Source organism: Oncorhynchus mykiss, unplaced genomic scaffold (genome assembly GCF_013265735.2).
Source record: "Oncorhynchus mykiss isolate Arlee unplaced genomic scaffold, USDA_OmykA_1.1 un_scaffold_229, whole genome shotgun sequence".
Taxonomy (NCBI): domain Eukaryota; kingdom Metazoa; phylum Chordata; class Actinopteri; order Salmoniformes; family Salmonidae; genus Oncorhynchus; species Oncorhynchus mykiss.
The window spans coordinates 404,983-431,362 of record NW_023493697.1 but is presented as its reverse complement, the minus strand read 5'-3'; the positions used below and the strand labels follow the sequence as shown (position 1 = coordinate 431,362).

Below are 26,380 nucleotides of genomic sequence, written 5' to 3'. Positions count from 1 at the left end.
TAACAGCCTCCACCTCTTCTGGGAAGGCTTTCCACTAGATGTTGGAACATTGCTGCGGGGACTTGCTTCCGTTCAGCCACAAGTGCATTAGTGAGGTCGGGCGATTAGGCCTGGCTCGCAGTCTGCGTTCCAATTCATCCCAAAGGTGTTTAATGGGGTTGAGGTCAGGGCTCTGTGCAGGCCAGTCATGTTCTTCCACACTGATCTGAACAAACCATTTCTGTATGGACCTCACTTTGTGCACGGGGGTACCTGTGTCATGCTGAAACAGGAAAAGGCCTTCCCCAAACTGTTGCCACAAAGTTGGAAGCACAGAATCGTCAAGAATGTCATTGTATGCTGTAGCGTTGAGATTGGTAGCAAACTTTACACCACTCTGCCCGACGTTTGGTATTGAGCATGGTGATCTTAGGCTTGTGTGCGGCTGCTCGGCCATGGAAACCCATTTCGTGAAGCTCCCGACTAACATTTATTGTGCTGATGTTGCTTCCAGAGGTGATTTGGAACTCGGTAGTGAGTGTTGCAACCGAGGACAGGCAAAAAAAAAATCACACTTCAGCACTCTGCGGTCCTGTTCTGTGAGCTTGTGTGGCCTACCACTTTGTGGCTGAGCCGTCTTTGCACCAAGAAGTTTCCACTCTACAATAACAGCACGTACAGTTGGTTGAAATGTGGCATCCAATGACGATGCCACATTGAAAGTCACTGAGCTCATCAGTAAGGCCATTTTACTAGTTTGTCTATGGAGATTGCATGGCTGTGTGCTCGATTTTAAACGGATGTGACTTAAATAGCCAGATCCACTAATTTGAAGGGGTGTCCACATACTTTTGTATATATAGTGTATAGAAGGGTTGTCTTTTATTTTTTTAAATTGCATTGTTGGTTAGGGGCTCGTAAATAAGCAGTTCCCTGTAAAGTTGTATTCAGCGCATGGGACTAATCAAATTTGATTGTCACGAAAAGGATGCGCGCAAGTTAATGGGGCAGAAGGCCATGTGTTGTTATGATTCTGAACGTCATATAGCAAAGCAACAATGACAAGGAGCTGCCATAGTTCCATCTTGTTCTCTCACGTCTTGTTTTGACTGATGTCTCATCTACGCTAATATGGCTCAAATTCACTAGCTAGCTAACCAACAACGATGTATTTGAGCCATTTGAACAAGTGCTCATTGTGCAAATGTATTGGTTTTCAAAAAACATTTGAAGAATAAAAATATAGTTTACATATTGTCAACAATATAAGCCTGTTTTTTTCCTCAAAGTTGCGCCCTCATTATTAACGTAAACTCACCCCATTCCTTACAAATGTGCGCAACCGCAACATTCAAACGAGGCTACAAAGAAAACTAATGGGACTGTGTTGACGTCAAAATCGGGGGCGTGAACTAGGTTTCTGTTCAAGCGTTGATCGACATGGTAATGGCTCTATGGTATTGGAGAAATGTTGAAAAAACGGACCCTCGGTTACATCTAGACGTGTCATGTCGTAACGTACAGCACGCATAAAGCAACTATTTATGTCTTACAATCTCTCTCCACCAGGTGTAGCATACTCTCGTCCTTTAAAAACAAGAAATGGACAGTGACGGGGGTAAGGGGGGGGGGAATACCTAGTCATTTTTTTTGCGTCATCCTTCAGAAGCCGCTGTTTATTTCTAAGATCACTTTAGCACCGCCCTAAAAACACTTTTCAAAATCGACACAAACCTTTAAATTGGTATGTAATGAAACATTATATAAACTCTTTATAGTGTTTTATTTACATTTTAGAGTCAATAAGTTGGACAGATCGAATGAAAAGAATCAATTTTCCCACACGACAGCTGTCCTCACCATCACGCATTAGTTTCGCTTCCCCACCAGCCATTTTTAAAAAGACCAGACGGGGCTCATTGCCTGCTTGAATTATGCAGAAACAGGCAGCGTTTAGGTCATGCAATTGATTCTGTTGGAAAGGGGAGAAATTGTGCTTTACAATGGTATTGACATTACAGTTGATCTGGAAGTATTACGTTTTGGGGGCGCTAAAATAAGGGCAATTGTACGGACCAAGTCGATGTACGAGTTTACGTTAGTTGCTTAACAACCAACCCATCCACTGACCACGAACATTCCGTTAAATTTGGAGAACCTGACTGAAGAGATTATGCAATTATTCTGTTATTTTTGTTTACATCTCAATCATTCAAATATGTTAAATTCCTTCACATTTGATCATATTTGTATTTGTTCTGGTGGTGCCAATAATTAACCCGGTGCGTCGTAGCCAACACATGCAATACCACTCACTGACGTCTATGCACAATCCATGTCACGATTGAATAAATACACATTAAAAACCTGCTCCTTTCCCAAAATTAACGAATCAATGATATTTTAATTAATGTCACTAGGGTCTATGGCAGTTTACCAGGCAGTTGCCCCTCTCCCTCCTGTTTACTGCCTTTCCCCTCCAACACGTGGCGGTAGAGCGCCAGGAGCTGCTCACTGACCGAAGAAGAATAACCCGGAAGTAGGTGGATGCAGGCGCTAGTTAGCTAGCTACTTCACTTCAAAATACGACTGATAAAAAATATGTCCATATGCCATTTCTGATACGGTTGTGATTAGCATAGACATTATGTAAAAAAAAAACATTGTAACTCTAACGAGCTAGACGCGAGGAGGCACAAAACAACTTTTGGTAATTTAGCTTGTTTAGCTAACAAGTTAGCTGTCAAATAGTTTCCACGACAACTGTTCCGACCCCCCGTTCTGAGGTGACAGTTTGTTTCGGTGGAAATTTCTCCAAACCACAAAAGTCTACAGAAGAACTGTTGGGTCGATTCACAATGGATGAGGTGAGAAAGCGCACATCTAGTAACAAACGTTCGCTAGGTAGCTAGCTGGTTTGTTGTCATACCAAATGTTAGTGGCTAGTTATTGTGGAATAAAAAGCAAGCGGTCAGTCGATCCCTGTGTTATTGCTCCATCTAATGATCGTTATATTCCACTACAGTAGGTCATGGTAGTAAATGCAATCTTTAGCGGTCTGTCAGATTCATAATATAGGCCGCAGATTTATCCCTGACTAAAGACCACGTGACCTGGCCAGGAACACTCTGGGCCTTGTTTCCGGATCAGATCGTATTGGCCTGGTCCAAGTGGCACCCGATTCCCTATATAGTGCACTGCTTTTGACCAGGGCCCATAGGACTGAAGTATTGTACTATATAGCCATTTATGAAGGATACATTGTCAGGGTAAAACTCATGGTCGTAGTAGTATAATATAATACATTGTAGTTAACGTCAGACATCCCTCTGTTCCATCATTGTATCTGTGGCAGATCGCCTAGCAGTTACAAGCATTGGGACAGTCACTAGTTTGAATTGAATTTATTTAATTTTTATTTAACTAGGCAAGTCAGTTAAGAACTAATTCTTATTTAGAATGACAGCCTACACCGGCCAAACCCAGACGACGCTGGGACAATTGTACACCGCCCTGTGGTACTCTCAATCACAGCTGGTTGTGATACAGCCTGGATTCGAACCAGGGTGTCTGTAGTGCCTTAGACCGCTGCGCCACTCGGGAGCCACTTTGAATCCCCTAGTCGACTTGGTGAATCTGTTGATGTGCCCTCGAGCAAGGCACTTAACCCTAATTGCTCCTGTAAATCGCTCTGGATTTGAGTGTCTGTTAAATGACTAAAATGTAATGTAAACATTTATTTTAGGACGGTGATGGCAGATCCAGCCTGTCTAACTCCTGTCCCACTCGACCTAAACCCACACAGTCACCAGTTCCTGTCAGGAACCACAGGAACCAGAGAACACTGCAGGGCCCCAAGCTGCTAGAAGTTGACTGGGATTCTCTTTTTAGTAAGTTGGAATAGTTCGGAATGTTTTTGAATTGGATTTTTTTTTGGGGGGGGATAGAATAGAAAATGACTTATCGTTGAATGATTTACGTTCATCTGACTCAGTGATTTTCAATCCTGGTCCTGGGGACCCAAAGGAGTGCACATTTGAGTTTTTGCCCTACCACTCACACACTTTCAACTCATCAACAACCCTTGATTTGAATCAGGTGTTTTAGTGCTAGGGCAAAAAAAACAAAAATGTGCAACCATTTGGGTCCCTGGGACCAAGATTGAGAAACGCTGATCTAACCCAGATGTGTTGAATTCGTGTATTTCCACCAATAAAACTAATGTTATAACGCATTAGTACTATCATTCACACAGGAGAGAGACAACCTCCACCAGGAGCAGCTAAACAACACCAGGAGAATCTGCAGAAACCCAAGACATTTCACGCCTGTCCAGTGTGTGGAAGACACTGCCAAAAGTTATCCATCCTGCAGATCCACATGAGAATCCACACGGGAGAGAAGCCGTACCCCTGCCCCGACTGTGGCAAGAAGTTCGCTCACCTGGGAGCCATGAGACGACACCACCTCACACACACGGGAGAGAAGCCTTACTCCTGCTCTGTGTGTGGGAAGAGTTTCACCCAATCAGGACATCTGAAAGAGCACCAACAGTCTCACTCCGGAGAGAAGCACCACTGTCTGATCTGTCTGAAACAGTATATCAGAGCAGAAGATCTGAAGATCCACCACAGAGTTCACACGGGAGAAAGGCCCTACCGCTGTGCAGAGTGTGGCAAGAGCTACATCAGGTCAAAGAATCTCCGGGCTCACAAGCTGACTCACCAGAGGACAGGGGGTGGTGGTAAAAGTGACAGGGAGATGGCAGCTACTATCCAGGGTGAGTTGGGAGATCATTTATTAATAATAAACAATGCATAAAGGATTGAGAATGCTCCATTGAGAATGCTTGTTAGTCCAGCACTAGGCCCAGTGAGAATGCTTGTTAGTCCAGCACTAGGCCCATTGAGAATGCTTGTTAGTCCAGCACTAGGCCCATTGAGAATGCTTGTTAGTCCAGCACTAGGCCCATTGAGAATGCTTGTTAGTCCGGCACTAGGCCCATTGAGAATGCTTGTTAGTCCGGCACTAGGCCCATTGAGAATGCTTGTTAGTCCAGCACTAGGCCCATTGAGAAGGCTTGTTAGTCCAGCACTAGGCCCATTGAGAATGCTTGTTAGTCCAGCACTAGGCCCATTGAGAATGCTTGTTAGTCCGGCACTAGGCCCATTGAGAATGCTTGTTAGTCCAGCACTAGGCCCAGTGAGAATGCTTGTTAGTCCGGCACTAGGCCCATTGAGAATGCTTGTTAGTCCAGCACTAGGCCCATTGAGAATGCTTGTTAGTCCAGCACTAGGCCCATTGAGAATGCTTGTTAGTCCAGCACTAGGCCCATTGAGAATGCTTGTTAGTCCAGCACTAGGCCCATTGAGAATGCTTGTTAGTCCGGCACTAGGCACATTCTGTGTCTGGGCAACTGTCCCAGGAGGTTTTCCTGACCTGATGATCATGATTAGTTCTACATTTAGACTAAAGATGCCTGTACATCAATAGCTGTGTCATAAATTAACAAAGATATGCTTTGTCGTTCTCTCTGCCTGCCAGTGAAAGTGAAGGAGGAAGAAGAAGAGGAAGAGGTTGGTGGTTTCATCAATGCTGAAGGAGAGGAAGTTGGCTGGAGTTTCCCTGATCTCAGTAAGTAGAGACAGAATGGTGACACAATCAGTTTTATTGGTTGTGTGTTCCAATTGACACCCCATTGCCTTTATAGTGCACTTATTTTGACCAAAGCCCTGTGGGGAATAGGGTGCCATTTTGGACACGACCTAGATCACTTGTTGGCTTATTTAACTCACAAATTATCTCCACAGGAGAGTCCGTAATACCAATCTATCTCCATAGGTTGGTATTGCAGACTCTCCTATGGAGATAGGAGAGAGTCCTGTCCATGGCTCTGGTAGTCTTATTATAACCAAAAATACCAACCAGTGAGAGTTAACATTATGTTTTCGAATGACATCCCCAGGAGGTAAAAATATATAGTGAAAACAATAGTGGTCCTAAAATGAAACCTTGAGGAACACCGAAATTTACATTTGATTTGTCAGAGGACAAACCATTCACAGAGACAAACTGATATCTTTCCAACAGATAAGATCTAAACCAGGCCAGAACTTGTCCGTGTGTATCCCAATTTGGGTTTCCAATCTCTCCAAAAGAATGTGGTGATCGATGGTATCAAAAGCAGCGCTAAGATCTAGGAGCAGTCTCAGTGCTATGATGGGGTCTAAAACCAGACTGAAGCGTTTCATATACATTATTTGTGTTCAGGAAGGCAGTTCAACAATTTTGAGAGGAATGGGAGATTCGATATAGGCCGATTTAGTTTTTTATATTTTCTGGGTCAAGGTTTGGCATTTTCAGGAGAGGCTTTATTACTGCCACTTTTAGTAGGTTTGGTCCATATCCGGTGGATAGGGAGCCGTTTATCATGTTCAACATAGGAGGGCCAAGCACAGGAAGCAGCTCTTTCAGTAGTTTAGTTGGAATAGAGTTTAGTAGGCAACTGGAAGGTTTAGAGACCCTAACCTTTTTTCGGGAATATTTACGAGAGATACAGGATTAAATAAACTCTAGTGTCTCCCTTGATCCGAGGTCCTGACAGTTCTGTTCAGACTCAGGACAACTGAGTTTTAGAGAAATACGCTTTCTAATGATCATGATCTTTTCGTCAAAGAAGTTCCTGAAATGATCACTGCTGAAGTGAAGGCCATCCTGTCTGGGTGAATGCTGCTTTTTAGTTAGCTTTACAACAGTATCAAACATACACTTTGGATTGTCTTTATTCTCCTCAATCAGGTTGGAAAAGTAGACTGATCGAGCAGCCAATCGAGGGCTCTTCAATACTGCACGCTACTGTCTTTCCAAGCTAGTCGGAAGACTTCCAGTTTGGTGTGGCGCCATTTCCTTTCTAATTTTCTGGAAGCTTGCTTCAGGGCTTGGTTATTTTCTGTATACCAGGGAGTTAATTTCTTGTGACAAATGTTTTTTGTTTTTAGAGGCCTTCTAGGGTATTATGTAAAGTTAAATGTAGATACCTGGTTAGGTTTTTTTTGTACTCTGACGTCCTTGGGTAGGTGGAGGGAGTCTGGAAGGGCATCTAGGAATCTTTGGGTTGTCCGAGAATTGAGAGCACAGCTTTTGATGATCCTTGGTTGGGGTCTGAGCAGATTAATTGTTGCGATTACAAACATAATAAAATGGTGGTCCGATAGTCCAGGATTATGTTCCACAATATTTATTCCACAGGACGAAACTAGATCCAGAGTATGACTGTGTCAATGCCTAGTTCCAGAGACATGCTGGACATGATGTCGATGATGGCTCCGAAAGCCTTTTGGATTGGGTCTGTGGACTTCTCCATGTGAATATTGAAGTCACCAAAAATGTGAATATTATCTGCCATGACTACAAGGTCCGATAGGAACTCGGTGAGGAACGCTGGATACGGCCCAGGAGGCCTGTAAACAGTAGCTATAAAAAGTGCTTGGGTAGGCTGCATAGATTTCATGACTACAAGGTCCGATAGGAACTCAGTGAGGAACGCTGGATACGGCCCAGGAGGCCTGTAAACAGTAGCTATAAAAAGTGCTTGGGTAGGCTGCATAGATTTCATGACTACAAGCTCAAAAGAAGAAACTGCTTTAAAAAAAAAAAAATCAATTTAAATTTGCTGTCAAATGTTAGCAACACCTCCGCCTTTGCGGGATGCGCGGGGGATATGGTCACTAGGGTAACCTGAAGAAAGGGCCTCATTTAACTCAGTAAATTCATCAGGCTTAAGCCATGTTTCAGTCATGCCAGTGTAACAGATGTGAAACGGCTAGCTAGTTAGCGGCGGTGCGCGCTAAATAGCGTTTCAATCGGTGACGTCACTTGCTCTGAGACCTTGAAGTAGTGGTTTCCCTTTGCTCTGCAAGGGCCGCTGCTTTTGTGGAGCGATGGGTAACGATGCTTCCTGGGTGACTGTTGTTGAGGGTCCCTGGTTCGAGCCCGGGTATGGGCGAGGGGACGAACTAAAGTTATACTGTTACACCAATCACATCAAGATTATGATCAGTGATTAGTTCATTGACTATAACTGCCTTGGAAGTGAGGGATCTAACATTAAGTAGCCCTATTTTGAGTTGTGACGTATTATCACAATCTCTTTCAATAATGACAGGAATGGAGGTGGTCTTTATTCCAGTGAGATTGCTAAGGCGAACACCGCCATGTTTAGTTTTGCCCAACCTAGGTCGAGGCACAGACACGGTCTCAATGGGGATAGCTGACCTGACTACACTGACTCTGCTAGTGGCTGACTCCACTAAGCTGGCAGGCTGGCTGACAGGGTGCAGGCCAGGCAGCAGGCTATCTCATTGTGGAGCTAGAGGAGTTAGAGCCCTGTCTATGTTGGTAGATAAGATGAGAGCACCCCTCCAGCTAGGATGGAGTCCGTCACTCCTCAGCAGGCCAGGCTTGTTCCTGTTTGTGGGTCAGTCCCAGAAAGAGGGCCAATTATCTACAAATTCTATCTTTTGGGAGGGGCAGAAAACAGTTTTCAACCAGCGATTGAGATGTGAGACTGCTGTAGAGCTCATCACTCCCCCTAACTGGGAGGGGCCAGAGACAATTACTCGATGCCGACACATCTTTCGGACGTGATTCTGGAACGGGAGGAGGAGAGACCAGAGAAGGCTCGGCTTCTGACCGGTTGCTTAATGGGGAGAACTGGTTGAATGGGCGTCACCGGTAGAGCATGCCAACAGCATTTCCTTCCAGAAGGGAAAGTTGTCTGGCTGCGGGGAATGTGCGATGGGATTTATACTCCTACCTGTACTTACTGGTGGCACAGACGCTGTTTCATCCTTTCCTACACTGAAATTACCCTTTGCCTAACGATGGCATCTGAAGCTGGGCTTGCAACACAGCTATCCTCACCATAAGGCGATCGTTGTCCTGTATATTATGAGTACAGCGACTGCAATTAGAAGGCATCATGTTAATGTTACTACTGAGCTTCGGCTGGTGGAGGTCCTGTAGAACCACGTCCAGAGAAAGCATCATGTTAATGTTACTATTGAGCTTCGGCTGGTGGAGGTCCTGTAGAATCACGTCCAGAGAAAGCATCATGTTAATGTTACTATTGAGCTTCGGCTGGTGGAGGTCCTGTAGAATCACGTCCAGAGAAAGCATCATGTTAATGTTACTACTGAGCTTCGGCTGGTGGAGGTCCTGTAGAATCACGTCCAGAGAAAGCATCATGTTAATGTTACTACTGAGCTTCGGCTGGTGGAGGTCCTGTAGAACCACGTCCAGAGAAAGCATCATGTTAATGTTACTACTGAGCTTCGGCTGGTGGAGGTCCTGTAGAACCACGTCCAGAGAAAGCATCATGTTAATGTTACTACTGAGCTTCGGCTGGTGGAGGTCCTGTAGAACCACGTCCAGAGAAAGCATCATGTTAATGTTACTACTGAGCTTCGGCTGGTGGAGGTCCTGTAGAACCACGTCCAGAGAAAGCATCATGTTAATGTTACTACTGAGCTTCGGCTGGTGGAGGTCCTGTAGAACCACGTCCAGAGAAAGCATCATGTTAATGTTACTATTGAGCTTCGGCTGGTGGAGGTCCTGTAGAATCACGTCCAGAGAAAGCATCATGTTAATGTTACTATTGAGCTTCGGCTGGTGGAGGTCCTGTAGAATCACGTCCAGAGAAAGCATCATGTTAATGTTACTACTGAGCTTCGGCTGGTGGAGGTCCTGTAGAATCACGTCCAGAGAAAGCATCATGTTAATGTTACTACCCATAATACCAACCTCTCTCTACAGGAGAGAGTCCTGTCCATGGCTCTGATAGTCTCATTATAACCCATAATACCAACCTCTCTCTACAGGAGAGAGTCCTGTCCATGGCTCTGGTAGTCTCATTATAACCCATAATACCAACCTCTCTCTACAGGAGAGAGTCCTGTCCATGGCTCTGATAGTCTCATTATAACCCATAATACCAACCTCTCTCTACAGGAGAGTCCTGTCCATGGCTCTGGTAGTCTCATTATAACCCATAATACCAACCTCTCTCTACAGGAGAGTCCTGTCCATGGCTCTGATAGTCTCATTATAACCCATAATACCAACCTCTCTCTACAGGAGAGTCCTGTCCATGGCTCTGGTAGTCTCATTATAACCCATAATACCAACCTCTCTCTACAGGAGAGTCCTGTCCATGGCTCTGATAGTCTCATTATAACCCATAATACCAACCTCTCTCTACAGGAGAGTCCTGTCCATGGCTCTGATAGTCTCATTATAACCCATAATACCAACCTCTCTCTACAGGAGAGAGTCCTGTCCATGACTCTGGTAGTCTCATTATAACCCATAATACCAACCTCTCTCTACAGGAAAGAGTCCTGTCGTCTCATTATAACCCATAATACCAACCTATCTCTACAGGAGAGAGTCCTGGTAGTCTCATTATAACCCGTAATACCAACCTCTCTCTACAGGAGAGAGTTCTGGAAGTCTCATTATTACCCATAATACCAACCTATCTCTACAGGAGTCCTGGTAGTCTCATTATAACCCATAATACCAACCTATCTCTACAGGAGTCCTGGTAGTCTCATTATAACCCATAATACCAACCTCTCTCTACAGGTGAGAGTCCTGTCCATGACTCTGGTAGTGAAGGAGGAAGTCCCCCTACATCACACATCAACAAGGTGGGAGACATTAATGACCAACATTTTATGAGATTAAATGTATTTATTTTAAAGGCCGCACATGGAACCTCATGTAAAGCTGTCAGGCCTTGAACCTAATGTAAAGCTGTCAGGCCTTGAACCTCATGTAAAGCTGTCAGGTCTTGAACCTCATGTAAAGCTGTCAGGTCTTGAACCTCATGTAAAGCTGTCAGGCCTTGAACCTAATGTAAAGCTGTCAGGTCTTGAACCTAATGTAAAGCTGTCAGGCCTTGAACCTCATGTAAAGCTGTCAGGTCTTGAACCTAATGTAAAGCTGTCAGGCCTTGAACCTCATGTAAAGCTGTCAGGCCTTGAACCTCATGTAAAGCTGTCAGGTCTTGAACCTAATGTAAAGCTGTCAGGTCTTGAACCTCATGTAAAGCTGTCAGGCCTTGAACCTAATGTAAAGCTGTCAGGTCTTGAACCTAATGTAAAGCTGTCAGGCCTTGAACCTCATGTAAAGCTGTCAGGTCTTGAACCTAATGTAAAGCTGTCAGGCCTTGAACCTAATGTAAAGCTGTCAGGCCTTGAACCTAATGTAAAGCTGTCAGGCCTTGAACCTCATGTAAAGCTGTCAGGTCTTGAACCTAATGTAAAGCTGTCAGGCCTTGAACCTCATGTAAAGCTGTCAGGCCTTGAACCTAATGTAAAGCTGTCAGGCCTTGAACCTAATATAAAGCTGTCAGGCCTTGAAACTCATGTAAAGCTGTCAGGCCTTGAAACTCATGTAAAGCTGTCAGGTCTTGAACCTCATGTAAAGCTGTCAGGTCTTGAACCTAATATAAAGCTGTCAGGCCTTGAACCTAATGTAAAGCTGTCAGGTCTTGAACCTAATGTAAAGCTGTCAGGTCTTGAACCTAATATAAAGCTGTCAGGCCTTGAAACTCATGTAAAGCTGTCAGGCCTTGAAACTCATGTAAAGCTGTCAGGCCTTGAACCTCATGTAAAGCTGTCAGGCCTTGAACCTAATGTAAAGCTGTCAGGCCTTGAACCTCATGTAAAGCTGTCAGGCCTTGAACCTAAAATGTAAAGCTTTCTTGTATTGTGTTTATAAATAGAGTTCTGACATGGTTAATGATGATGTTATGTTTTCATTGTAGGATCCCGGTGACCAATCCAGCACCAAAGCTATAGAGTCCCAGGGTCCCGATCCAAGACATGAGGAGGACATCACTCAAACACCTGGGATGAGCATTCATATTGTAGAAGAGGAGAAGGAGGAAGTGAAAGAGGAGGAGGAAGTTGGTGGTTTCATCAATTCTGAAGGAGAAGAATTTGACTGGGATTCTGTTCAACATAGTAAGTGGAGGCAGAACACTGTTCTTTAGTTGACGGGGGTTCTGTTCAACATAGTAAGTGGAGGTAGAACTCTGTTCTTTAGTTGACTGGGGTTCTGTTCAACATAGTAAGTGGAGGCAGAACACTGACTGTTCTTTAGTTGACTGGGGTTCTGTTCAACATAGTAAGTGGAGGTAGAACACTGTTCTTTAGTTGACTGGGGTTCTGATCAACATAGTAAGTGGAGGCAGAACACTGACTGTTCTTTAGTTGACTGGGGTTCTGTTCAACATAGTAAGTGGAGGCAGAACTCTGTTCTTTAGTTGACTGGGGTTCTGTTCAACATAGTAAGTGGAGGCAGAACTCTGTTGTTTAGTTGACTGGGATTCTGTTCAACATAGTAAGTGGAGGCAGAACGCTGACTGTTCTTTAGTTGACTGGGGTTCTGTTCAACATAGTAAGTGGAGGCAGAACGCTGACTGTTCTTTAGTTGACTGGGGTTCTGTTCAACATAGTAAGTGGAGGCAGAACTCTGTTCTTTAGTTGACTGGGCTTCTGTTCAACATAGTAAGTGGATGCAGAACTCTGTTCTTTAGTTGACTGGGGTTCTGTTCAACATAGTAAGTGGAGGCAGAACGTTGACTGTTCTTTAGTTGACTGGGGTTCTGTTCAACATAGTAAGTGGAGGCAGAACTCTGTTCTTTAGTTGACTGGGGTTCTGTTCAACATAGTAAGTGGAGGCAGAACTCTGTTCTTTAGTTGACTGGGGTTCTGATCAACATAGTAAGTGGAGGCAGAACGTTGACTGTTCTTTAGTTGACTGGGGTTCTGTTCAACATAGTAAGTGGAGGCAGAACTCTGTTCTTTAGTTGACTGGGATTCTGTTCAACATAGTAAGTAGAGGCAGAACGCTGACTGTTCTTTAGTTGACTGGGGTTCTGTTCAACATAGTAAGTGGAGGCAGAACGCTGTTCTTTAGTTGACTGGGATTCTGTTCAACATAGTAAGTGGAGGCAGAACTCTGTTCTTTAGTTGACTGGGATTCTGTTCAACATAGTAAGTGGAGGCAGAACTCTGTTCTTTAGTTGACTGGGATTCTGTTCAACATAGTAAGTGGAGGCAGAACTCTGTTCTTTAGTTGACAGGGATTCTGTTCAACATAGTAAGTGGAGGCAGAACACTGTTCTTTAGTTGACTGGGATAATGTTCAACATAGTAAGTGGAGGCAGAACACTGTTCTTTAGTTGACTGGGATAATGTTCAACATAGTAAGTGGAGGCAGAACACTGTTCTTTAGTTGACTGGGGTTCTGTTCAACATAGTAAGTGGAGGCAGAACGCTGACTGTTCTTTAGTTGACTGGGATTCTGTTCAACATAGTAAGTGGAGGTAGAACTCTGTTCTTTAGTTGACTGGGATTCTGTTCAAGATAGTAAGTGGAGGTAGAACTCTGTTCTTTAGTTGACTGGGGTTCTGTTCACCCTATCTCCTATGAAGTGCACTACTTGTTGACCAGGGTCCTGGACAAAGTGGATGCCCTTGATAGAGGATAAGGTACCATTTGGGATACGGACTGTGAATGAATGTCGACTTGCTCGTCTCAATACCTAACCCACTCTGTTATTCACACAGGAGAGAGCCCTAACTGTGGCTTAGACAGCAGAGCGAGTCCCGCCACATCAGAACATCCTGAACCCCAGGAGAGTCACAAAACTAAGACGTCTCACTGCTGCTCAGTGTGTGGCAGAGAGTGCTACAAGCTCTCGGTACTACAGATCCACATGAGAATCCACACGGGAGAGAAGCCGTACCCCTGCCCCGACTGTGGCAAGAAGTTCGCTCACCTGGGAGCCATGAGACGACACCTCCTCACACACACGGGAGAGAAGCCCTACTCTTGCCCTGTGTGTGGGAAGAGTTTCACCCAATCAGGACATCTGAGGGAGCACCAGCAGTCTCACAGTGGAGAGAAGCCTCACATGTGTCTGGTCTGTGGGAGAGGGTTCTCTAGAGCGTCAGACCTCCGGATCCACCACAGAGTTCACACAGGGGAGAGGCCGTACAGCTGTGACTACTGTGGGAAGAGATACGGCCGCTGTCAGAAGCTACGGGCTCACCAACGGACACACCACAGAGACCGGACGCACGCTGATACTGGAGAGGAGACGGAGTGAATGACCACGAGGCTTTGAACATAAGACGTGATAAGCTTAGTGTTCCTATAGGGGATGTTAGCCGGCTGGACAACAACAATGAAACACGTTGATCGTCATCAGACAGGAGAACAATACACTCCATTGGAATAGACATGGTTCTAGAATCCACTTAAATGATTCACAGAATTCTGATGCAGGACACGGGCTGCTGGGGAGGGGACAGACGCTGGGTGAAGTTCCCCTGTCTGAATCCTAACCTTAACCATTAGTGGGGGAGATGCAAAAGTGACCAGCGTCTAGGGGCAACTTCACCCTACTCCGTCTGGGGGGTAAGAATGGGGAGGCTTTATCAGTAAGTGTTGACAGTAGAACTAATGGATGTTTTGTTAGTAGGGTGGACAAACACAACTATTAACCTAATGATGAAGAACGATAGACTCGGTTAGAACTATTACAATGGACGTGGCTCTACATTCCACTTGAAGAAAAGCACCCAGTTCTGATGGAGAGATGAAATAATCAGCGCTGTTCAGTTTGTTACTGAACTTGAACCAGAGAAAGTGAACCCCAAAAAGATGGCCGCTAGACGGTGTTCTAAATTGGAATCGTGGAACAACGCTTGTTCTCTGTCCACCACATCCTGTGTGAGGAACCCAGTTGAAATGATTGTTTAAAAAAAAAAGAATGTTGATGTAATAATTGTGTTCTATATTGGATAACATCCCAAATAATGTGCAGTCGCAGGACATTTGGATCACAGAGAGAGAGAGAGAGAGAGCTGTGGCTCCGTCCATGCTGTCATTCAGTTCATTACGTCGCTATAGGATCCTAAACAAAGGTGTGTCATGGTGATTTCAATAAATAGGTTACAAAAACCTACCCAACTTTTTAAATCTATTTAAAAAATAAAAAATAAAGTTTCTGTTTTTGGGTACCATTTTTATGCCAACTCTTTTCACACTACTGAGCCAAGCTGATGGATATGAAGAATAAGGGTTTTATTTGCTATGCTTGAAGACGGCCCTGGTAAACATGGGGCTTTTACAGGGCAATGTAACAGGGCTATACTGAAGTGTTTACTATGATTACAGCAGGGGAACTGTCAGGGCAATGTAACAGGGCTATACTGAAGTGTTTACTATGATTACAGCAGGGGAACTGTCAGGGCAATGTAACAGGGCTATACTTAAGTGTTTACTATGATTACAGCAGGGGAACTGTCAGGGCAATGTAACAGGGCTATACTGAAGTGTTTACTATGATTACAGCAGGGGAACTGTCAGGGCAATGTAACAGGGCTATACTGAAGTGTTTACTATGATTACAGCAGGGGAACTGTCAGGGCAATGTAACAGGGCCATATTGAAGTGTTTACTATGATTACAGCAGGGGAACTGTCAGGGCAATGTAACAGGGCTATACTGAAGTGTTTACTATGATTACAGCAGGGGAACTGTCAGGGCAATGTAACAGGGCCATATTGAAGTGTTTACTATGATTACAGCAGGGGAACTGTCAGGGCAATGTAACAGGGCCATATTGAAGTGTTTACTATGATTACAGCAGGGGAACTGTCAGGGCAATGTAACAGGGCTATACTGAAGTGTTTACTATGATTACAGCAGGGGAACTGTCAGGGCAATGTAACAGGGCCATATTGAAGTGTTTACTATGATTACAGCAGGGGAACTGTCAGGGCAATGTAACAGGGCTATACTGAAGTGTTTACTAGGATTACAGCAGGGGAACTGTCAGGGCAATGTAACAGGGCCATACTGAAGTGTTTACTATGATTACAGCAGGGGAACTGTCAGGGCAATGTAACAGGGCTATACTGAAGTGTTTACTATGATTACAGCAGGGGAACTGTCAGGGCAATGTAACAGGGCCATATTGAAGTGTTTACTATGATTACAGCAGGGGAACTGTCAGGGCAATGTAACAGGGCTATACTGAAGTGTTTACTAGGATTACAGCAGGGGAACTGTCAGGGCAATGTAACAGGGCTATACTGAAGTGTTTACTATGATTACAGCAGGGGAACTGTCAGGGCAATGTAACAGGGCTATACTGAAGTGTTTACTATGATTACAGCAGGGGAACTGTCAGGGCAATGTAACAGGGCTATACTGAAGTGTTTACTATGATTACAGCAGGGGAACTGTCAGGGCAATGTAACAGGGCCATACTGAAGTGTTTACTATGATTACAGCAGGGGAACTGTCAGGGCAATGTAACAGGGCTATACTGAAGTGTTTACTATGATTACAGCAGGGGAACTGTCAGGGCAATGTAACAGGGCTATACTGAAGTGTTTACTATGATTACAGCAGGGGAACTGTCAGGGCAATGTAACAGGGCTATACTGAAGTGTTTACTATGATTACAGCAGGGGAACTGTCAGGGCAATGTAACAGGGCTATACTGAAGTGTTTACTATGATTACAGCAGGGGAACTGTCAGGGCAATGTAACAGGGCCATACTGAAGTGTTTACTATGATTACAGCAGGGGAACTGTCAGGGCAATGTAACAGGGCCATACTGAAGTGTTTACTATGATTACAGCAGGGGAACTGTCAGGGCAATGTAACAGGGCTATACTGAAGTGTTTACTATGATTACAGCAGGGGAACTGTCAGGGCAATGTAACAGGGCCATACTGAAGTGTTTACTATGATTACAGCAGGGGAACTGTCAGGGCAATGTAACAGGGCTATACTGAAGTGTTTACTATGATTACAGCAGGGGAACTGTCAGTACACTCAGTTGAACTGTGGGTGATAATAGTTGTCCTCCAGTGGGCGGAGGACGTACAACCTGTTAGAATTATAGGATGCTCAGATTCTCCGTCTGTCTTGGAATAGTTTATCATCTGGTAAGTCTGAGTGACCTGCTATCGGAGGTATTCATGTTATGGGGAATTGAGAGAATGGGTGTAGAGAGGCGAAGGGCTCGGGAGAGGCGAAGGTCGCCAAGCTGCGCTTCTTCACACCCGGAAGCCAGCTGCACCAATGTGTCACAGGAAACAAAGTTCAACTGATGACCGAAGTCAGCCTACAGGCGCCCGGCCCGCCACAAGGAGTCAGTCTGCAGGCGCCCGGCCCGCCACAAGGAGTCGGCCTGCAGGCGCCCGGCCCGCCACAAGGAGTCAGTCTGCAGGCGCCCGGCCCGCCACAAGGAGTCGGCCTGCAGGCGCCCGGCCCGCCACAAGCACGATGAGCCAACTAAAGCCCCCCATGGCCAAGCCCTCCCCTAACCTGGACGATACTGGGCCAATTGTGCGCCGCCCTATGGGACTCCCGGTCACGGCCGGTTGTGACATACTACAGCCTGGGATCGAACCAGGCTAGGTAGTGACGCCGCAACACTGCGATGCAGTGCCTCCCAGCACATTTGGGTGTGGAAGGAAATGTAATTGTAGACCAGTTAGCCAAAAGAGCTTTGAAACAATATATCATTGATATTAATGTTCCACTGGGTAGAGATGAGGCCAAATGTAGGATCAGAGCCATTTTGATAGATGTGTGTCAGAAGAGATGGGACTCTGAGCCCAAGGGCCGGTGTTTATATGCCCTCTACAGAAAGGTCAGTGGACCAAGGTTCAAAGGTCATATTAGGAAGGAAGAGGTGGTGATTTTGCGTTTAGGACATTGAACTCATCATTACATCTGGTTGGCAGCATGTGAATGGTTTGTGGGGTAGGCCGTCATTGTAAATAATAATTTGTTCTTAACTGACTTGCCTAGTTAAATAAAGTTTCAATAAAAAAAAATATATTTTGAACAAGATTCCAGCTGGTTGTAAGCTCCTTGTATTGCCTGCCTTCTCACTCCTGTACACTAGGTGGCGCTAATGCACCGGGTAGTTCAGTCATGCAGAAGAATTATACCCGGAAGTACGGTGATGCAGTAACGCAGACAGTCGGCTTATTTACCTTTCTTCAAAACAGTCTAGCTAGCTAGTTACTGTTAAAATGGCAACATATAGGATTTCTGCATGTATTGCCTTCGTTAAGATGGCTGGTTAGGTTTCAAATCGTTTCACGACCAGTAAATTGTTCAACTGACGTGAGTGACCTCCAGCTGATGTGAACGCAAAAGAACAACAATCAATAACATATCGGCAGAATTCACTCTGACCGACCCATAATGGACGAGGTAAGACGGGAGGGATGAATGCCCGTTAGCTAGCCAGCCAAATCTAATAACATTGTCCTAGGCCGAATGCCTTACATGACATGAATGGGCAAGCTTTGTCTCAAATCGGGTTGTGAACACTCCATTGCTGTAATTGCAAGACGATGCGTGACAGAGTTGCAGTAATAGCACAGACCGGTTATGCCAGGTCCGTTTATGCTCAGTCGTCTGAAAACTGATTTGATTGTAGTTAATGTTACAAAGTATCAAGCTGGCGGTTTGTTTACTGCTGCTGTTCAGTCAGTCTGTAGTCGCAACTTTGACACCATGCCACTGGGTGGGTCTTTTGAGACAAGGCCAGTCTGATCTGGTGCAGTCATTTGTTCCTACCAAGCACTAACACAAACACACTGCTCTAGGATCAGTTTTGGCTTATTACCTGGACAGGGAGGGTCTGAGGTCAGCATTCCTACTGTTAGATGCTTTGTGAAATACAGGCCCTGATTCCCTGATCCAAGTATTGGACACTCATATGGGCTACCACAACAAAACACCCGTATGGTCCACGGCAACACAACACCCGTATGGTCCACGGCAACACAACAACCGTATGGTCCACGGCAACACAACACCCGTATGGTCCACGGCAACACAACACCCGTATGGTCCACGGCAACACAACACCCGTATGGTCCACGTCAACACAGCACCCGTATGGTCCACGTCAACACAGCACCCGTATGGTCCACGGCAACACAGCACCCGTATGGTCCACGGCAACACAACACTCGTATAGTCTACCACAACAAAACAATTGTTCCCCTCTCCAGAACTAGTAATGGCTGCCTTCTGCCCTTCGTCCTCTTTTAGGATGATGTTAACAACCAGCCCAGCCCGTCCCCATCCCACAGCCCCTCTGCATCAGGAGAACCGGATCAAGAGGACCAAACAGAACCATCCAAAACCTTTTCTCACTGTTGTCTGGACTGTGGGAAAGAGTTTTCCCGCCCATGTGACCTGGTGAGTTTGATGTATACACACAGTACATGAAACGTGACGGGACAACACAAAACAACAAGTCAATGACTTACAGACTTACAGTCAATGACCTACCCCTGTCAGGATAACACAATGAAGTGGCTGTAAGTCAATGACCTACCCCTGTCAGGACAACACAATGAAGTGGCTGTAAGTCAATGACTTACAGACTTACAGTCAATGACCTACCCCTGTCAGGACAACACAAAACAACAAGTCAATGACTTACAGACTTACTGTCAATGACCTACCCCTGTCAGGATAACACAATGAAGTGGCTGTAAGTCAATGACTTACCCCTGTTAGGACAACACAATGAAGTGGCTGTAAGTCAATGACCTACCCCTGTCAGGACAACACAAAACAACAAGTCAATGACTTACAGACTTACTGTCAATGACCTACCCCTGTCAGGACAACACAATGAAGTGGCTGTAAGTCATAAGGTGAGACATCAGAGAGTACACACAGGGGAGAAGCCCTACCCCTGTCAGGATAACACAAAACAACAAATTAATGACTTATTTCCATTGTGTTCCATAAGGTGAGACACCAGAGGGTACACACAGGGGAGAAGCCCTACCCCTGTCCTGACTGTGGCAAGAGGTTCGCCCACTCAGGAGGCCTCCGAGAACACGAGAGGATACACTCCGGAGAGAAGCCTCACTCCTGCTCTGTGTGTGGGAAGAGCTTCACCCAGAAGGGAAGTCTTAGAGTCCACCTACGGACACACACGGGGGAGAGACCTTATTCTTGCGCCGTCTGTGGCAAGAGTTACACCCAAAATGAATTTTTGAAAGTGCACCAGCGAACACACACGGGAGAGAGGCCCTACTCCTGCTCTGTGTGTGCCAAGGGCTTTGCTCAGATAGGAAACCTGAAGAAACACCAGCGGATTCACACCGGGGAGAAGCCTTACCAGTGCCTGGAGTGTGGCGCCAGTTTCACCCAGAAGGACAGCCTGAAGATGCATCAGAGGTCATCTATTTCATTCTCGTTTTCATTTTTGATCTCCTTGTTGTTTTACCGTAAAGTCCGTTTCCAAGTTTTAAATGCACTTTGAATGAAGAACGATTTGATTTTAGGTCTCACACGGGAGAGAAACCTTGCGTCTGCCCCGAGTGCGGGAAGGGTTTCCGCGACAACGGGCACCTGAAAGTCCACTTGAGAGTGCATACAGGTGAGGTTGATTTTAACGATCGAAGGACATCAGTGTCTCAAAACTCTCGAGTTGTCCACAATGTGGTTCTTTAAATAAAACCTGAATCTTTATGCAGCTATTGACAGTATACATTACAGCATTGTCATTTGTCTGGGATACACATGGTAAAACAACGTCCAATGAAATGATTACTTCCAGGTTCCATTTCAACAACAATAAGAAATAATATACAAACATGAAGTAAATGGCTCATTATTGTGGAGTGACACTGTCTGTCTTTCCCACCCACCCGTCCGTCCACCCATCCATCAGGGGAGAAGCCGTACTCCTGCCCCGACTGTGGGAGACGGTTCAGCCAGGCAGACGTCCTGAAGAGACACCAGATGGTGCACACAGGGGAGAAGCCGTACTTCTGCGCCCTGTGTGGGAGGAGGTTCGCCCAGCCTGCCACTCTGAAGTACCACCTCCGGACCCACGCAAGAGAGAACCAGACAGGAGGTGAGTTCAACCACTTCCCTTTACAGCCGACGCGTTGCCACAGTAACCATTTCAGTTGGAACGATTTGAATGAACATTCCAGAATGTTACGGCGAAGCTGCAAATATATCCATTTTCTATGTATTCAAACTGCAGATGCTAATCTCACTACGTGTAATAGAAAGCCTGTATTATTATTATTTATTATTATTTATTTATTATTATTTATTTATTATTATTTATTTATTATTATTTATTTATTATTATTTATTTATTATTTATTTGTATTATTTGTAGTGGCCGTTTAGACAGGAAACAGATACTCATGTTTACCTCATACTGCCTTCTGAGACTGTCGGCCACTTCCCTGCCTTCTGAGACTGTCGGCCACTTCACTGCCTTCTGAGACTGTCGGACACTTCACTGCCTTCTGAGACTGTCGGACACTTCACTGCCTTCTGAGACTGTCGGCCACTTCGCTGCCTTCTGAGACTGTCGGCCACTTCGCTGCCTTCTCGGCCTGTCGGCCACTTCACTGCCTTCTGAGACTGTCGGCCACTTCACTGCCTTCTGAGACTGTCGGCCACTTCACTGCCTTCTGAGACTGTCGGCCACTTCGCTGCCTTCTGAGACTGTCGGCCACTTCGCTGCCTTCTGAGACTGTCGGCCACTTCACTGCCTTCTGAGACTGTCGGCCACTTCGCTGCCTTCTGAGACTGTCGGCCACTTCGCTGCCTTCTGAGACTGTCGGCCACTTCCCTGTCTTCTGAGACTGTCGGCCACTTCACTGCCGACACAAAACAAACAGAACGCTGTTGCTAGCATTCTAACGTTTACAAACCATTTCCCCAGGGCCTCAATGCTGCCCAGTGTGTGGACAGGACCTCCCTACAGAGCAGGCTCTGAGAAAACACCTACAGGCACACATGGGGGAGGACCTCGGTCACAACGGGGGACAGGAAGACGGGGAGGAGGAAGTTGGTGGTCTGATCAATTCTGATGGAGAGGACGTTGGCTGGGACCCTTCTCATCTTAGTAAGTGGAGGCAGGTTATTCGTCCCTACGTAGTGCACTACTTTACCCTAAGATACATCCAAAATGGCTCCCTATTCCCTACATAGTGCACTACTTTACCCTAAGATACACCCCTAATGGCCCCCTATTCCCTACATAGTGCACTACTTTAGACCATCCATCCTTCCATCAAATGATAAACATGAGAGAGTCCTGTCCATGGCTCTGGTAGTCTCATTATAACCCATAATACCAACCTATCTCTACAGGAGAGAGTCCTACCAACCTATCTCTACAGGAGAGAGTCCTGTCCGTGGCTCTGGTATTCTCATTATAACCCATAATACCAACCTATATCTACAGGAGAGAGTCCTACCAACCTATCTCTACAGGAGAGAGTCCTGGTAGTCTAATTATAACCCATAATACCAACCTATCTCTACAGGAGAGAGTCCTACCAACCTATCTCTACAGGAGAGAGTCCTGTCCGTGGCTCTGGTAGTCTCATGATGTTGTAACTTTAATGGGTTACAGAGTTAATGTTTAAGTTAATTAATTGAGCTGGATATAAAGATATTTTCTTTACAGTTATTTACAAATGTAATTGTATTGGTTTGTATTGAATTACGCTTTTGACTGCAAGTTCCAGAATGCCTTGCGACAGGAAGTAGAGAGAGAACGCGCCAGTTATGTGCAAATGACAAGTGATTCTACTGACCTTTCGCTAGCAACTTACTTTCATTGTTCTGTAGAATCTAAAGCCAGTTAAATGTAACGTGAACAAGTACTATTACTAAAAGAAGCTTTCACATCAAACCCGACGTCCCGAGTCATTACTTTGAAGATAGTTATTCTATACATTATAACCCATAATACCAACCCATCTCCACAGGAGAGAGTCCTGTCCGTGGCTCCGGTAGTGAAGAAAGTCTTCCTACATCAGACATCAACAAGGTGGGAGAAAATTAGCTTTGTACATGTTACTGTAAACTAATGTAATCTATTTCAGGGGCCAAATGTATCAAGCATCTCAGAGTAGGAGTGCTGATCTAAGATCAGTTTTGCATTTTAGATGATAAATAATGGACAAGGGGGGACCTGATGTCAGCACTCCTATTGGATCTGATATGTACAAGGGGACCTGATCCTAGATCAGCTCTCCTATTGGATCTGAACAACATCATATAACATCATATGTACAGGGGGACCTGATCCTAGATCAGCTCTCCTATTGGATCTGAACAACATCACATGTACAAGGGGACCTGATCCTAGATCAGCTCTCCTATCGGATCTGAACAACATCATATAACATCATATGTACAGGGGGACCTGATCCTAGATCAGCTCTCCTATTGGATCTGAACAACATCACATGTACAAGGGGACCTGATCCTAGATCAGCTCTCCTCTTCTGAGATGCTTTATTAACACAGACCCTGATCTTCAGAGGAAATATTACTTCCTGTATTATTGATCACTGTTTTCATTCTAGAATCCGGGTGACCAATCCGGATCTGGATCGTCACCTGACGACAGAGAGGTCTTCAGTCAGACACTGGGTCCTGACGACAGAGAGGCCTTCAGTCAGACACTGGGTCCTGACGACAGAGAGGCCTTCAGTCAGACACTGGGTCCTGACGACAGAGAGGCCTTCAGTCAGACACTGGGTCCTGACGACAGAGAGGCCTTCAGTCAGACACTGGGTCCTGACGACAGAGAGGTCTTCAGTCAGACACTGGGGATGAACATTAAAGTAGTGGAGGAGGAGGAGCTGGAGGACTTGAGTCAAACTGTTGGGGTGATGGTTAAAGAAGAAGAGGAAGAGGTGGAGCTGGAGGACTTGAGTCAAACTGTTGGGATGACGGTTAAAGAAGAAGAGGATGAGGAAGTCAGCAGATTCATTCAGTCCCCAGTAGAAGTGGACTGGGAGGCTGTTGAACTTAGTAAGTAGAGGGAGGGAGGCTGTTGAACTTAAAGAAACATGATGTAATAAGGACTTACCATCTTTGTGTCCCAAATGGCATCCTACCCCCTACTTTAGACCAGAGTTCTATGGGGAATAGGGTGCCATCCTATCCCCTACTTTAGACCAGAGTTCTATGGGGAATAGGGTGCCATCCTATCCCCTACTTTAGACCAGAGTTCTATGGGGAATAGGGTGCCGTCCTATCCCCTACTTTAGACCAGAGTTATATGGGGAATAGGGTGCCATCCTATCCCCTACTTTAGACCAGAGTTCTATGGGGAATAGGGTGCCATCCTATCCCCTACTTTAGACCAGAGTTCTATGGAGAATAGGGTGCCATCCTATCCCCTACTTTAGACCAGAGTTCTATGGGGAATAGGGTGCCATCCTATCCCCTACTTTAGACCAGAGTTCTATGGGGAATAGGGTGCCATCCTATCCCCTACTTTAGACCAGAGTTCTATGGGGAATAGGGTGCCATCCTATCCCCTACTTTAGACCAGAGTTCTATGGGGAATAGGGTGCCATCCTATCCCCTACTTTAGACCAGAATTCTATGGGGAATAGGGTGCCATCCTATCCCCTACTTTAGACCAGAATTCTATGGGGAATAGGGTGCCATCCTATCCCCTACTTTAGACCAGAGTTCTATAGGGAATAGGGTGCCATCATAGCCCCTACTTTAGACCAGAGTTCTATGGGGAATAGGGTGCCATCCTATCCCCTACTTTAGACCAGAGTTCTATGGGGAATAGGGTGCCATCCTATCCCCTACTTTAGACCAGAGTTCTATGGGGAATAGGGTGCCATCCTATCCCCTACTTTAGACCAGAGTTCTATGGGGAATAGGGTGCCATCCTATCCCCTACTTTAGACCAGAGTTCTATGGGGAATAGGGTGCCATCCTATCCCCTACTTTAGACCAGAGTTCTATGGGGAATAGGGTGCCATCCTATCCCCTACTTTAGACCAGAGTTCTATGGGGAATAGGGTGCCGTCCTATCCCCTACTTTAGACCAGAGTTCTATGGGGAATAGGGTGCCATCCTATCCCCTACTTTAGACCAGAGTTCTATGGGGAATAGGGTGCCGTCCTATCCCCTACTTTAGACCAGAGTTCTATGGGGAATAGGGTGCCGTCCTATCCCCTACTTTAGACCAGAGTTCTATGGGGAATAGGGTGCCATCCTATCCCCTACTTTAGACCAGAGTTCTATGGGGAATAGGGTGCCGTCCTATCCCCTACTTTAGACCAGAGTTCTATGGGGAATAGGGTGCCGTCCTATCCCCTACTTTAGACCAGAGTTCTATGGGGAATAGGGTGCCATCCTATCCCCTACTTTAGACCAGAGTTCTATGGGGAATAGGGTGCCATCCTATCCCCTACTTTAGACCAGAGTTCTATGGGGAATAGGGTGCCATCTGGGTAACATCTCATATCTTAAAGGGTACGTTGTGTATTTCCCATATTGTGTTCTCTATGTAACCCGTACTTACTGTTCCCCCAGGAGAGAGTCCTAACTACTGCTCAGACCGTGAGGAGAGACCTCCCCAGCAGGAGAATCACACAGCTAAACACCATCATCACCACACAGAGAACACAAGCCTCACTCCTGCTCCGACTCTATTTGAAGGACCTGATCAAAGCCATTGATTAGGAAATAATTAGGTTCATGATATCATTTAGTTACTGTACCCTATTACAGATATGTATGTTTAATTAATTGCCTTTGATTGAATAAATGATGGTTGCAACAACCTGCTTCTCTGCTCCGTCAAAATCATTAGAACCTGGGTGGTTTGAGCCCTGAATACTGATTGGCTGACAGGAGTGGTATATCAGGACATATACCACAGGTATGACAAAACATAGATTTTTACTGCTCTAATGACGTTGGTAGCCAGTTTATAATAGCAATAAGGCACCTCGGGGGTTGTGGTGTATGGCCAATATACCACAGCTAATAACTATATACTATATACTACAGTATTTAACCAATATACCACAGCTAATAACTATCCAGGCACTCCGGCGTTGCGCCGTGCATAAGAACAGTATTTAACTAATAACTATATACTATATACTACAGTATTTAACTAATAACTATATACTACAGTATTTAACTAATAACTATATACTACAGTATTTAACTAATAACTATATACTATATACTACAGTATTTAACTAATAACTATATACTACAGTATTTAACTAATAACTATATACTACAGTATTTAACTAATAACTATATACTATATACTACAGTATTTAACTAATAACTATATACTATATACTACAGTATTTAACTAATAACTATATACTATATACTACAGTATTTAACTAATAACTATATACTACAGTATTTAACTAATAACTATATACCATATACTACAGTATTTAACTAATAACTATATACTATATACTACAGTATTTAACTAATA

General features: G+C 45.1%; 1 protein-coding gene across 1 annotated transcript; it reads left to right on the top strand.

The window, feature by feature from the left end:
- The first annotated feature begins 2,482 nt into the window (after positions 1-2,482).
- On the top strand, positions 2,483-25,693 carry LOC110487332 (zinc finger protein 184). Its single transcript, XM_036973314.1, has 16 exons — positions 2,483-2,846; positions 3,725-3,869; positions 4,235-4,759; positions 5,524-5,613; positions 10,624-10,688; positions 11,810-12,008; positions 13,619-14,158; positions 18,798-18,991; positions 19,150-19,299; positions 19,862-20,295; positions 20,403-20,497; positions 20,792-20,977; positions 21,809-21,991; positions 22,863-22,924; positions 23,466-23,916; positions 25,447-25,693. Exons 1-16 carry the CDS (start codon positions 2,838-2,840, stop codon positions 25,590-25,592), a joined length of 3,474 nt encoding a protein of 1,157 aa, XP_036829209.1. The 5' UTR covers positions 2,483-2,837; the 3' UTR covers positions 25,593-25,693.
- Positions 25,694-26,380: the final 687 nt, after the last annotated feature.

Bases quoted from the DNA above. Each gene is read 5' to 3' on its own strand.
- LOC110487332 (XM_036973314.1), top strand. The intron at 20,498-20,791 runs GTGAGGTTGATT...CCCATCCATCAG, and splicing joins CCACTTGAGAGTGCATACAG to GGGAGAAGCCGTACTCCTGC. The intron at 23,917-25,446 runs GTAAGTAGAGGG...CTGTTCCCCCAG, and splicing joins CTGGGAGGCTGTTGAACTTA to GAGAGAGTCCTAACTACTGC.